Source organism: Trichoplax adhaerens, genomic scaffold (genome assembly GCF_000150275.1).
Source record: "Trichoplax adhaerens TRIADscaffold_8 genomic scaffold, whole genome shotgun sequence".
Lineage (NCBI taxonomy): Eukaryota > Metazoa > Placozoa > Uniplacotomia > Trichoplacea > Trichoplacidae > Trichoplax > Trichoplax adhaerens.
The window spans coordinates 1,693,280-1,707,196 of NW_002060950.1; the positions used below are offsets into that span (position 1 = coordinate 1,693,280).

Consider the following 13,917-nt stretch of genomic DNA (forward strand, 5'->3'; position numbering starts at 1 on the left):
TCATTGCATTGTATTGGCTACTTTGAAATTAACCCGCGACCGCGGGCTACTGCACCCCCTTGTTATTTCTTACAATTACTGTACTGTACAGTTTTGATACTGACATCACATTGTACAGTATTATAATTGCGTAACATACTGTACTTTCACTGTACAGTACACTGTACAGTACTATACAGTACTGTCTGTATGTACTGTACAGTGTACAGTGTACAGTAGGTTAATGAATTGTTAGTGTAATATAACATTTCCGATTTTCACTGCTTAACTAATAACGTCCCAATTTTTCATCTAGAGTGTACAGTACCAGTTGTCACAGTCGGTAGTCCAGGCCAAGTGTGCATTCATTCGGATGTCAGCGCCACTCTGTCAGTGCATCTTGTAAAGGAAAGATTGGAGCAGTTGAGTTCAATGCTCTAGTTTTTGTGATTTTAAATAATTAGCCTAAGGGAGATCGAAGTAAAATTGCATACTATTCTACAACAACGTTACAAGATTTCGGCATTACTACCTTCTTACTGCATTGCCGTGGAAACAAGAATAAAATCAGAAAATCATTAACCTTCGTTGCACAAAATTCAGGTCAGTACACGAACCGGTAAAACTGCTTAATATCACTAGCAGCGAGTATCCAATGCTGTCACAATGGTGTATCTGTTATAAACTGGATACTTTACAATACTGTACTGTATTGTGGTACTGCATGTAATGTACTGTACTACTAACGCAGCAATATCCATACATTTCAATGCACATACTTTGTTCACGTTTAATGCTATCCTTGTACTAATGACTATATAACCGATTTCTTGACACTGGCAGAATTAACAAATTTTATCCTTTCTTCGCTTTTCCTGAGGCTTACAAATTCAATAACAGGTAAAGGTAAATTTCATGCTCGAAATATTTCTAGATGGTCGACTTCATTTTTTTTTTAATTAATGGCACTTTTTCGTCTTGCACGATGGTACATTAGCATTCATCCCTCCTCGTAACTGAAGATTGTAACTTCGTTAAATCTTCATACATGTGCTTATCTTGACCTAAAATTTTATTTGAATACACCGTCATATCGCATAGAAGTTCGTATAGTAGTTTACAATATTTGGCCAGTACAACCATCAAAAAATGAATTTCGAATGAAATTTGGTATCATAAATCAATTTAGTGCAACACGTTTTGCTGCTTACTACAGTATAGTATATAAAGTAGACAGATGGAATTGATGTATTCATGGAAGCTCACACTGTTACTCAGTAAAGGATGACTGTATGCCCTTTGGAAAAATTGAAGCTGTTGATTGATTGATACATGAATATAGTTGCCAATTTTTTAAATGAAATTTTATCTTCGGTAACTGGAGAATACAGTACTGTAACTGCTACAGTATAGCAATCGTTATCATTTATGAATTTTCAAATGATTGATCAATGGTTATCTCAAAAGCTAGCATAGAGAAATGTCTAATAGACTGTACAGTAGGTAGAAATTGGTAAACATGCGGTACTGATACTATCACTATTCTAACCATAGATTCAGCATGGACGACGAGTGGCCATCAGAATTATCGATAACCGATCTTCCTTCGCCGACTCTAGGCCTATCGTACATTTCCCCTGGTGCAAGAGTAGTATCTCCTGTTACGGCACTGGCACACGATCTTGAAGTTAGCTGTAGAAGGTATGTGTTCCAATACCGTATAGTATCTTTGTTGTTGAAATGGTAGGGTAATATTAATATCGTAAGTATCTATCTACCCATGTTGTTTACTGTGCTGCGTGGATAGATAAAGTACGGCTGACAAAAAAATAATCATTTCATTAATATGCAGGATGGTTAGTATCTTGTATGTTAATCTATTTCATGAATTTAGTTTTGCCTATAACATCATGACACTTGTATACAGTCGACGTCTTCGACCGGTAAGACCAGCCATACAATACACTACACTAACTGTATAACAACAATGTCAAGATACAAGATACATGCAGTGCCAAGAATGAATAGTTACTGTGCTGTTTATGTACATAAAGACGTGTGTGTCTTACTGACAATAGACTGACATAATGATTACATTATACATAGTCTGTGGAAATATCAAGTTTTTTCCTATATCAAATCTCATACTATACTCTACAGTAGCCTGTTGCAGTGATTTCACCGCGTTGCTTTGAAAAATAAAACACAGTACTGAAGGCGCTGTTTTCAAGCGTTTGCGCGATTCTCAAAAGCTGTTTACCTTCGTTACGAAGAATTATAATAATGAATTAATGAATTAATTAATATTATAATTATACTGTCATATGGTGTCTGTACAGTGTACAGTGTACAGTACCGTGCCCCTCCTTCCGGAACATGCTCGTACTTAGTACTGTATAGTGTCTAGTAATGAAGTGCCCATACGCAAACGAGTGATTTTAATTTGCAGTAAAGTTTATACAAGCATAAATGGATCCGCATACGTACAATATACTATATTTATTATACTGTCTTGAAGGACATATCAAATTGTTAAGCTCAATAATTGAAAGTTATAGTGTACTACTGGGTATTAGGGCTTTTGAACGTTTAAAAAGTTGCAAATTTCGAACTATACATTACGTGTATGTGAAGAGCAGTTTAATACTGTTTTACGAACATGAGTTAATATTTCAGTATGCATACTCTGCTATCGTGTACACTGCATCATTGACCAAGGTTTAAAAGCAGGCCAAATTCGTAAAGGGGTATTTTTTTCATATTAGATACGTGCTTTACAATGCCGTAGATACATTTGATACTGGTAGCGTCGATCTTTAATCTAGTTAGACCTGAAGTTTGAAAAGATGTAGTTGTATTGGAATAGAATATGCCTTACCATCCAAATTTTTGTAGCGCCGTTAGCATTGTATCATATCGAGCAATGTATGCAACATGTTAAATCCCTATATTTAGAAACCGTATCTTATGGCGTCGCTGTATGTATAGGTGTCATTATTACTGTATTTAGTAGGTTTTTGCTAATTCACTTATACTTGTTCTATATGCTGTACGTACGTGACATACTGTATCAATGTGAACACGTTAGAGACTATTTTATTCACGTTATGTGAAAGTTTGTATACTAGGGCAATACCTGATGGTTATGTATCGTATGCACACATAGGCTACTTTCAGTACAGTAACTGAAATATTTTAGTACAATATGTAGCTGCTTAATGAGATTTAATATATCTTTAATAACAACACCTTTATTCTGTTCTGTTTGTAAATTTAATTTGTACTATACATTATACAGTCATTCCTTAACACCTAAGCGGCGCTTGTCCCTGTCCAGTGCGGTTGGAAATGACAGCTATGTCGACGATGGTAAGTACCTTCGTAGGCAATTGTAAAATATTCTTTTGAGGGTAAAGAGAACCATTTCCTATGAATATTTCCTAATGGCATGTTATCACTAATTATTTATCAGGATTCTCCGATACCACTCCGGGACAACTACCGGATGCGTCCAAAACGTTCGAATTCAATAAGTAAGATAACGGAAATATTTAACTACCATTTCTTGATTGTGTTCAAAATTAAAGTATAATAATGCAAATACCCAAAGAAATATAATATTTTAGCTGACATAATTGACAATCTATATTCAGTACAACGTACTGTAATTATTAATGCTTCTTTAAATATCGCATAAGAATCGCATATGGGCGATTTCACTGATAACGGATCAACCTAAACTGGCATACGTATCAGACTATATTAATCGTAATCTGATGAAGGTCCATTGTCAAGTACAATACTTTGTACTGCAGCATATAGAATGTGATACATCGATGTTATACATAGCAATTTTGCATTATAGTAAGCTATGAGGTCTTTATTTCTAAAAATGATAGACTGTAGCCCAGGTACAAACAATAGAATTACACATTGCTAATTTTAACTGCTCGCTCACTCCCAATTTTAGAGAGATACTTTTTCTATGCATTGTTTAGATATACAGGAGTTTGCAATATATTTGTTTATGCGCTATGTAGCGTATGACAGATAGTTATCAATAGTCAAAGTGCAGAGTAGGATCGGTACAGCTTTTACGTCATTGCATCAATTTATATTATGGCTACCTTTAAATATACCGGAGTTGCAGAAATGTTACTATAATTACTGTCTTCAGTGAAATTTGATCATGTATAACATCTAGAGCACGAAATAATAGCAAATTACTGTGACCAAATGAAGCCGTAGCTAGTTCAATATGTAGTACAGATAGAGCAAGAATATAATGGTCTTGAATCTTTTTAGGGAGAACATTACCAATAACCCCATTGCCTTGACTGACGACGAGCTAATTGCTATTAATTCCAGGTATTTATATCTCATCAACTACTTGTAAAATAAATTGGTCAGTTATGCTAAAATGCTAGAGCAATGTATTACTAAAAGATCCGTAACGACTAATTTCTTTTAATGTAATAAACGATGTTCTCTCCTTCTGTGATCATAAAGTATACCACATACGCGTATACTGCTGGACATACATCCCTACGTAGAGAGTATAGATTATGTGTAAATACGAGTATATACTAACTACTTCAATTCGGTAGACAGTACTGTAAAGATACTTACTGTACCGGTAATAATTCGCAGTTATCTGGAATCTTTCTAGTGAATAGTAGGTTATTACTACTGAGCCACAGCTTGCGTTTTCCCCCAAAATTGGACTAGGATGCTACCTATCAGTATAGTAATACTTTTACTATATTCATCATACAGTATACTGCGTCATGAGCTAAAATATTAACATTAGCCTAGATGGCTGTTGAACTATCGTCTGCCAGATAATGAGCTCGGAATTTGCCTACCATTCAACATTTTCAATTTCATCAGTTCTTGACATTATGAAGACCTACTGTTTAGTAATATAAATATATGTAATCTAATTCTCCTTACCGACAACGACGTAATGCATATTAATTCTACTGAATAGTTTATAATAGTGGACTGTATGTACACTGTACATGAATATCAAGTCAGATATTATCTGCTAGATCACTGCCTTGGCACTATAAATCTTATGATATTAATGTCAATTATTGTCATTAGTTAAACGTTAGGAATAAAACTGGGAAAACTTTCCTATGGTTGTAAATTTATTTTTATTTTCGTCTTGAAATAGGAAAAGTGCATGTCCCAACGATGCTAATGGACCTCCGGTAGGTGACCTATGTGTGTTTCTTCTATAGTACTGTAGTATCGAAAATTGTGCGTTTGAGTCATATGTCACTATTCGCTCCTCTTAATATGTTCATGTACCAAAGATATTTTTGAAATCGAGACGAAAATAAGTTAGTTAATTAGTTCGAGCTAATGTTCCGATTCTTAATTGGTTAGAAATTAACCGACTCCGTTATATTTGAAAACAATTCATATGATAACAAGCAAAGTGATAAAGTACAATTTCCGAAACCATGGCCACCTAGGAGAAAATCTAATAAAGAAAATGCAGCCATTCAATCTGGTATATGTAGACAGAAATCCGCGCCCCCAACGTTGGTATGTTATCATATAAGCAACGCAATTAGATAGATTCGCGTCTCATTTTAACGATATTACAAATAAGTCTGTATTATTTGTTGACAGTATTTCTAATACCTGCCTTTTTTACACTTGATAGAGTAATAACCGACACCCATCGACTCGTGAATCTTCCTCTAGTGATATCTGTAATAAAGATATAATGAAAATTTGGCATGGAACAGAGCAAACTAATGCAGAAGAAGATGATGATGACGCATTTTTTGATGAATTTGAACCAGTAAGTGACATCGACTATAGTAAAATGACACCCATTTTTATAGAATAGAAGTGTCTGACTTATCCACATTCTTCTAATAGCAACACCTTCCTGACAATGGTAGTGTCATAAATGAACGTGTAAGTCACTAAGTGTGATTAGGTAATAGTCATTTTAGCTACCGATGTGACTGATTTGATGTAAACCATTTTAAACATAGAGCTCGTCTAAGATGGAAGATTTGATGATTAAACAAATAATTTTATCACACTCAAGTGAAGCTGAGCCCGGTACTTTTTCTAAAGAAATGCAAGTAAGTATTCTATCTGTATCATCGCACTTACGATTGCGTTGGTCCACTTTTATGGCAAATTCGATTAAATTTTTGATATCAATTCTATAGAAGATGAAAGAGAAATATGACTCCAAGGCTTTATCAGCATCATGGAATGGTATCAAACCCGTAATAGACAATTTTGAAAGAACAAAGGTTAGTTTATGTACAAGCTATTCTTAGGGATTTTAACTACTATATTGTATTTAATACGTTGCACTTGCGTCCAATGGTATAAATTTAGAGATCAGAGCCACCTCGAGGTTCTAGCCCTGTCGCAATCAAAAGAAGCAAGTAAGTGCAATATTTTCCGTTTTAACCTTTTTTTATCATACTTTTTAATCACAACTGCTGTAACTGAGTCACATTTTCAGTGAATGTCATTAACCATTCATCACTTGTACTTTCTGTACAGGAGCCAAGTAATGTCTCCGTGCAAAGTAAGCTTCGGAATGTGACCGTAATATTCTTACAGATCATAAATTGAGCAGTTCAATTAATTTATATATTTACGTTCATGCTTTGCAGAAAACGACATCTCGTTTGATACCACGCTCTATTAGCTGCCATACTTTTGCTGAACCGCCTGTAATTGATTATGGTAATTTGGGAAAAATATCACCTACGGTATTTATTGGTGTTGTATTGATGTTTTAAATTTATCGCGCTTTTCTATTTTAGATTCTAATCTTGTTGCTGACGGAAGCAGAGTATGTGCAATATTCATTGAATAAAGTACTTACGTCAATTAGAGTAAATATAAATTTTGAATTTATGTCCTAATTTTAGCGTTATGCATTACCAAAATGTATGGGACCGAAGTGTGATCTACGTAACATTAGCCCAGCTACGGTATGTACTGCCACTTAAGAATGGATATTTTGATATATTGTAAATTCGATGGTAGTTTCAATAAATTTCGAAGAAATTTATATTAGGTGAAGTTACCTATAGTGCTGATAAAAATTTTTGTCTGTAGTTGGCGGAATTGATTCGAGGAGGTTACCGCACTGATCTCGATGAATTTATAATAGTTGATTGTCGATACCCATATGAATATAAAGGTGGTCATATTAAGGTTAGACTAAAATCTAGACGATGCATATATATGTTCTGAGGTTGTAATTAACAGTGTGTATATTCGTTTACAGTTTTTCATTTTTTGAAACTACAGTAATTAAGCGGTCATGTTATAGCGATACAGTTTAATGACATTTTGAATCTAAATTAGCTTCGTTCTTGTTTCGTTATAGGGTGCGATCAATATTCATACTTCCGATGGAATCGAAACTAGATTCTTAAGTAAGACAGACACATATCATAATAAAAAGGTTGCGGTTATATTTCATTGCGAATTTTCATCTAAGCGTGGTCCACATTTGTAAGTCTAGTATTATGGGATTAAACAATTATTATAATTGTGTGCTATAATTGTTAATATTATTGTATTTAGATGTCACTACCTCAGGAAGAGAGATCGTAATATTCACGCAGATTCTTACCCTAGCCTGTATTATCCTGAATTATACCTACTATGTGGTGGCTATACGGCTTTTTTTGAAGAATTTAAAGTCTGTATTACTTTTATGGAGATAAATTTTCTGTTGCGATTCCACAGTTTATAGGATAATGATATAGTGAAGTTTGCTTACATGCAGATAATATGTGTACTGTAGGAATTATGCGAACCACAAAACCATGTCAAGATGTGCGATAAGAATTATGCAGAAGAATTGAAACATTTTATGCGTAAATCTAAAACTTGGAGTGGAGAATCATCAAAACGTAGAAGGTTGTATACAAACTTTGGAGAGTGAAAGGCTTTAATGGTGAAAATATCAAATCTTGCAATGAAGCAATATACATACACGTTCTGTTTGATATCCAATCAGCTATATGGAAGTGCGCTTTGCTCGACTCTTGATAATTGATTGAAAAGTTTCTTGGGTGATATATTGCTAAAATATATGTGAGCCTTTTAGCTACTTTATCTGTTGTATACATGTATGTAACTATAAGCTATATTTTTATGTATGCATATACATATACATATGCATATGGTAGTTGACTTTATCTTTTACGACAATGAAACTCATGAAATATGTATTTATAATGATTATGATATAATATTTGGTTAGCGTATTTTTACTATTTTCCAATACTGACTTGAATGTACGAATAAGTAATCGTGTTCAAGTAATTAATGTATCATAGGATCGATAAGGAAGTATTCCTATTAACAAACATTTTGCAGTGCTGATTTTAAATGGTGTAGTGGTAGCACTTCTACACCAGATGAACTCGTAAGATTGTTATCTGTTGGAGCATACCTGTTGCATTAGAAGCAAAATACCTGGAATATCAAACAATTTACAAACTCGTTTTTAATGATTGATTGTTAAATTATGATCCGTCGTTAGAATATAACGATTATGTTATTGTAGTGATATTATGAATGAAGATAAGTACTGTTAACCATGAAAATTTTACAACACATACAATTAAAGAACACTATTATTATACCAACTGTAAAAATAGTGATAGTGATGTTCAATCAGTGGCATAGTAAGTCTATAATGTCTTCCGCCATGCGAACGAACAATTTATCCCATATTAATACAGTGTTCATACATAACAAATTTTACAGAATCTTAACGACTACGGCTGTACGACATGTGCACAAGAGTAAGTTATTACATAAACTTGATGCGATCCTCTTTTATGCGTGAATACTGCTCGCTAAATCCTGAAACTTATACCAATACTGTGGGATTTTTATTATACGCGTACGTATACTTGATTTCGCTCATTACCAATATACATATGGCTTATAATATAAATACGGTAAGTACTGAAGTCAGCGTAGGAATGAAAAGACAACTGTACATTCTTCTTCAACATGATAAATAATTTATATAATATCACATTATGCAATAGTCTATATTGTAGTACTAAAGTTAAAATTCAAATTATTTATGTATACTAACTGGTGGAATAACAAAAAATAATGTTCCAACATTAACACTTTCATAACAATAACAATTATTAAACTGTATAAAGATTCATTGTTGGGATTAACACCGATACTATTAGTAGTAAATTTGATGCCAAAAGTAATGTATTATACTAGTATTAACAGCTTTTACTATCATATCTAATGCACCTAAACAGTCAAATCCATTTCTTGGATGATACTCGATAGATATAACAACATAATGGAAAGACAAGGACAAACGTATTATGGAATAAAAAAATTGAATTTTTGATTTTTCGTTTACATAGTTAAATTTGGTCAGTTAGCGCCCAAAGTGTTCGATTGTACTGTTGAAATACATTAACAATATTGAATAAAATATTTCAATGGAAGTATCAGAAATTGCAAATACGTACAAATAGCGAATCTATAACGGCAATAAGAAAATCCAACTAAAACTTTTTATTCAATTCTTTCAGTTAATTCTAAGTATGTTAAATTTCTTTAACATTAACTAGGCTTATTGAAATCATCGCTGTCTCTATGATATAATAATTGTAGTTCTTCATCATTAAATTTTTCTGTTAGTGATGACAAGAATAATTGTTGAACGAATAATCCTCGATTTGCTCGTTCACGTTCTATTGAATGTTGTTCTTCATCGGTTAATTTGCTATCCGTTGTACGTCTGTAAGTAATTAAAATATTAGAGAACTACTAATGAATAACAGCTATACTCGTATCGTGCCGTCAAGCTAGTATACGCGTATTTTAAGATAGTAAATAATAAAAGTTAGAGGCAGCTGCTAGGATATCTTATTTCAGAAATTAACTACAAGCGATAACAAAACTACTGTACAGTATATTACATCAAATAGTTAGTCAATCCATTATAGATCAATAGCATGAGGTTCACTTACTCTGCCAATAATGTAGTAGACTCGTGATTTGTAGTGTTTGTAGAATTGGATACTTGATGAGTTACTGTTATCGTATTACTAGATGATGCGGAAGTAGTTGTCGCGGATGCAGTACTAGAAGATTTCTTGTAAGTCCATTCTGATGAATTTTGTCTTGATTGTTGCTGACCTTGCATTTGCATTTGTAAATGTAGTTGTTGTAAGTGTGATGGAGCACTAATAACAGATTGTTGTTGAGATCTTGTACGAGACCCAGATAGCTGCGATAGTAATTCGGCGATAGGATCTATATTACTATCACGCAAGTTAGTAGCGAGGTTATCACGCATCTGAGAAGAATTGCTGTTGCTTTGCATGTTCATTCGACGACTACGAACACTTGCCGGAATGCGGTTGCAGTTGAAAATCCGTCTCATATGGCGTGAACTAGTAGAATCATCGTACGATCGGTTATGGAAAATATATGAAGTAATCAATTTTAAACATAGTAATTCATCACAATGTAGCATTAACGTAAAAACTATAATTAATTATCATAGATGACTATTTTGCCAATCAGGTATAATTGATCTATGGTAAAATTGAGAATGGTATCGCTGCAAAAAGTATATTACTGCAGTTTAGAAGAAACTATGTAATCAATAATGATGTGGATATTAAGTCGGAGCGAGATGTCCGTGAATGTTGTATCAAGTGTGTAGCTAAGTCTTCACTTATTATTTCAGCATCAGTTGATGGCGTTGACGCGCATATTGGACATATCTACGTAGTATATTTTCAAGCATTGGCATTAAAACACAATGAGTAGTAAATGTTCAATCAGTAGAAGCTACATTGATTATACAGTAGAATGGAATTAATTTCTATTATTTAATTTTAGAAATACTGTCAATGAACTTTGTTACGATACATTTTGAACTTACTACTTCTCCACTTCCACAACCAGCATGTTCTGAAGTTACATGTTCTTCTAATAGGGCTTGAGTAAAGCCACAGCTATTGCACAGAGGGCATGTATACGATTGGGGCATATCGACTGGAATGGCTTCACCACCAAAATAAGTATCTGTAAGAAATTGAAAATTTTACAAAAGTTATAGATGTATACAAACTACCAAGATTATTCTCGTACTGTGTCAACTATTCTGTATAGATGACAGTACAAGTTCTACAATGTTATTACCAATGAATAAGAGAGAACATCTATATATGGCTAAATTACTAAGCTAAGCAAATATTTTGTCATCGCCTTCATTTTATGTAACGTTTTACCAGCTTCCTGGTAATAGTGTGTACTTGGCAATAAGATATCGACAACGCTGTTTTTCTATTAGTAATAGCCATGTCACTAATGCAGTACATTTAATATTAACTGTTTACTAATTAATTACGCAACTTTCAACTTACCATAGTCAGCTCTAGTGATTAAACACTGCATTGCATGATCAGTAGTATGACGACCCGATACAGCACCAAAGTTATAGCAAGCTGAGCATAAATCATAATCATAACACAGAAGGCATTTGTAGCGTCTGCCTCGAAAATTGCTCTTCCCACAGGAATCACAACTTATACCTGCCAATTTGAATTAAAAAAGACAATATTTTTATGGACATATGAAATAGAGAGATAAAAAGGGATGAATATGATTATTATCAATAACGAGAGTGATGACCCCTTTCACCATGGTATAGACATGATCAAGAAAGGTAGCTAAATGAGCAATTTTACTGATAGGTTGTAAATTAATAATGCTACGCTGTTTTGAATGGGATAAAATTAGTCAGACGGATAACTGGAATTCAATGGTGACTTGTTAATAAAGCAAGTCTGGCAGTAGTAAAAGTATAAGCTCCACTATTGAAACTAGGATGATTTGTTGGACATGATAAAGAAAGATAGCCGTATGAGCAATTTTACGGATAGGTTGTAAATAAATTATACGCTGTTTTGGATCGGCTAAAATTAGTCAAAAGGATAACTGGAATTCAATGATGACTACTTATTCATCAAGCAATTATGACAGTAGTCAAAGTGTAAGCTCCACCATTGAAGCTAGGATGATTTTTTGACACTCAATGATAGTAAATTGTTGACAGCAAAGACATGTAGTAGATTTAGAAGTAACGTCTACACAAAATGAATCAATCTATCATAAGAATGGCTACATTACCTCTATCACTTATACATCATTTTAGATATTGACAATTATCCGTGGTAATATAGGCGGAAAATTTTTTATCCGTAGGGTACAGTATACTGTACAAATTTAATATTCTGTCATCAGTTTCATCATATTATTATAGAATGTCTGCACTACTTGGATTGCTGTATGTCTGTAGTTTTGGATCCTTTGGGTAGAACTGTAACAAGGTCTATTCAAAATGTTTGTCTTGCTAGTCTAAAAAGTGTTGTATCCATGACAAGGGAGACTGTAAGAAGACTGTTTAAAATCCCAAACTTTGATATTTTAAGAAAGTCATCAACGAAGGAAGCCATGCTTAGAAGCATCGCTATTTTCTATTCTAGGTGTTCCGCAGTCAAGTTGTGACTGCCTAGTGTAGAGTGTGTTATTTCTGGTAACGTTTGGTCGAGTATGATCGTCCGCTTGGTCGTGTATTGTGCAGTACATCACTGCCGTCGGCCTGGTGTAGCGTGTGTTATTGGCGTAGAATGGCTGTCCGCAATTGATCAAATGGTAGCGAGGTTTTCCCTGGTTATTTGGGGATATCCATGTTGCTTGTGACTAATTGATTGCTAATTGTACTTTACGATATGAATATTCTATTCGATCATGATGGATAACTCTCCTACTGTATATAGTCTATAGTCGTAGTCCATTCAACATGTACTGTATAGTAAGGCAATATTTATTGCATGAGGTTGCAATAAATATCCATCGCTTGTTGATGTCATGCCAGGCATTGGATTGTCTTTGAAGTGGATTAAAACCAATGCACAAAATAATCATCATGCAAGACCAATAACATTCAAGGCACAAAATAATATGCTGTTAGGATCATGTATGATCGCTATCGTTGTTTGTATGTATTGGCACGATTACATAGGATGTGGAGTAGAGTATCGTTGGATAGGGGTAAATTATTTTTCCAGGCAGTATTGTCGTTTGGACAAGATGAAGAGGGTACAGTAGATTGAAAGCGATGTTGTCATGCCGTATCACTATGAGAATGATTCAACAATCCAATGAACATGGAATGGATCATCGTTGCCTCAAGTTGATGTACATGACTATTTAAGAGGGTACAGTAGATTGAAAGCGATGTTGTCATGCCGTATCACTATGAGAATGATTCAACAGTCCAATGAACATGGAATGGATCATCGTTGCCTCAAGTTGATGAACATGACTATTTAAGAGGGTACAGTAGATTGAAAGCGATGTTGTCATGCCGTATCACTATGAGAATGATTCAACAGTCCAATGAACATGGAATGGATCATCGTTGCCTCAAGTTGATGTACATGACTATTTAAGAGGGTACAGTAGATTGCGTATCACTATGAGAATGATTCAACAGTTCAATGAACATGGAATTGATCTACATGACTATTCAAGAGGTCAACAAGACTGGTACTCAGTACACAAGCTATTATAGCAATGATCGATGCAAAAAAGGTCATTCAATGGGCATGATGGTATCGTGTCGATAGAAGCAAATGCATTGGACTGGATGTTGTCAAAATAGGCTGAAGACAGCAACAACAGCAAAGCGATTGGCTTGTTGCTGGCTACGTTCATGCCTGGATGGATATAGTAGAATGATTTTTAAGAAAGTACGTATAGGGTATGAAAGTCGTCTTTTCAAGGCAGGCAGTAGAAGAAGAATCATTGATTGATGTGAAGATGATAGAGAATAGTCTTACCTTCGTGGCGATCTCGGTGCGACAT

General features: G+C 34.2%; 3 protein-coding genes across 3 annotated transcripts; 1 reads left to right on the forward strand and 2 right to left on the reverse strand.

Annotated features, from left to right (window-relative positions):
- Window positions 1–1,540: 1,540 nt before the first annotated feature.
- Window positions 1,541–7,927, forward strand: TRIADDRAFT_58617 (uncharacterized protein; the record flags this gene model as incomplete). Its single annotated transcript, XM_002114567.1, has 18 exons — window positions 1,541–1,680; window positions 3,278–3,348; window positions 3,452–3,512; window positions 4,285–4,347; window positions 5,159–5,195; window positions 5,374–5,535; window positions 5,657–5,797; window positions 5,878–5,916; window positions 5,997–6,089; window positions 6,180–6,266; window positions 6,355–6,404; window positions 6,526–6,550; window positions 6,639–6,737; window positions 6,900–6,962; window positions 7,090–7,188; window positions 7,364–7,491; window positions 7,564–7,681; window positions 7,787–7,927. 18 exons carry the CDS (start codon window positions 1,541–1,543, stop codon window positions 7,925–7,927), a joined length of 1,617 nt encoding a protein of 538 aa, XP_002114603.1.
- Window positions 7,928–9,594: 1,667 nt separating this feature from the next.
- On the reverse strand, window positions 9,595–10,420 carry TRIADDRAFT_58618 (uncharacterized protein; the record flags this gene model as incomplete). The annotated part of the gene is made up of 2 exons (XM_002114750.1): window positions 9,595–9,772; window positions 10,005–10,420. The coding sequence occupies 2 exons, from the start codon at window positions 10,418–10,420 to the stop codon at window positions 9,595–9,597; spliced, it is 594 nt and encodes a 197-aa protein (XP_002114786.1).
- Window positions 10,421–10,634: 214 nt separating this feature from the next.
- TRIADDRAFT_58619 (uncharacterized protein) lies at window positions 10,635–13,917 on the reverse strand (the record flags this gene model as incomplete). The annotated part of the gene is made up of 4 exons (XM_002114751.1): window positions 10,635–10,766; window positions 10,928–11,070; window positions 11,412–11,579; window positions 13,893–13,917. The coding sequence occupies 4 exons, from the start codon at window positions 13,915–13,917 to the stop codon at window positions 10,635–10,637; spliced, it is 468 nt and encodes a 155-aa protein (XP_002114787.1).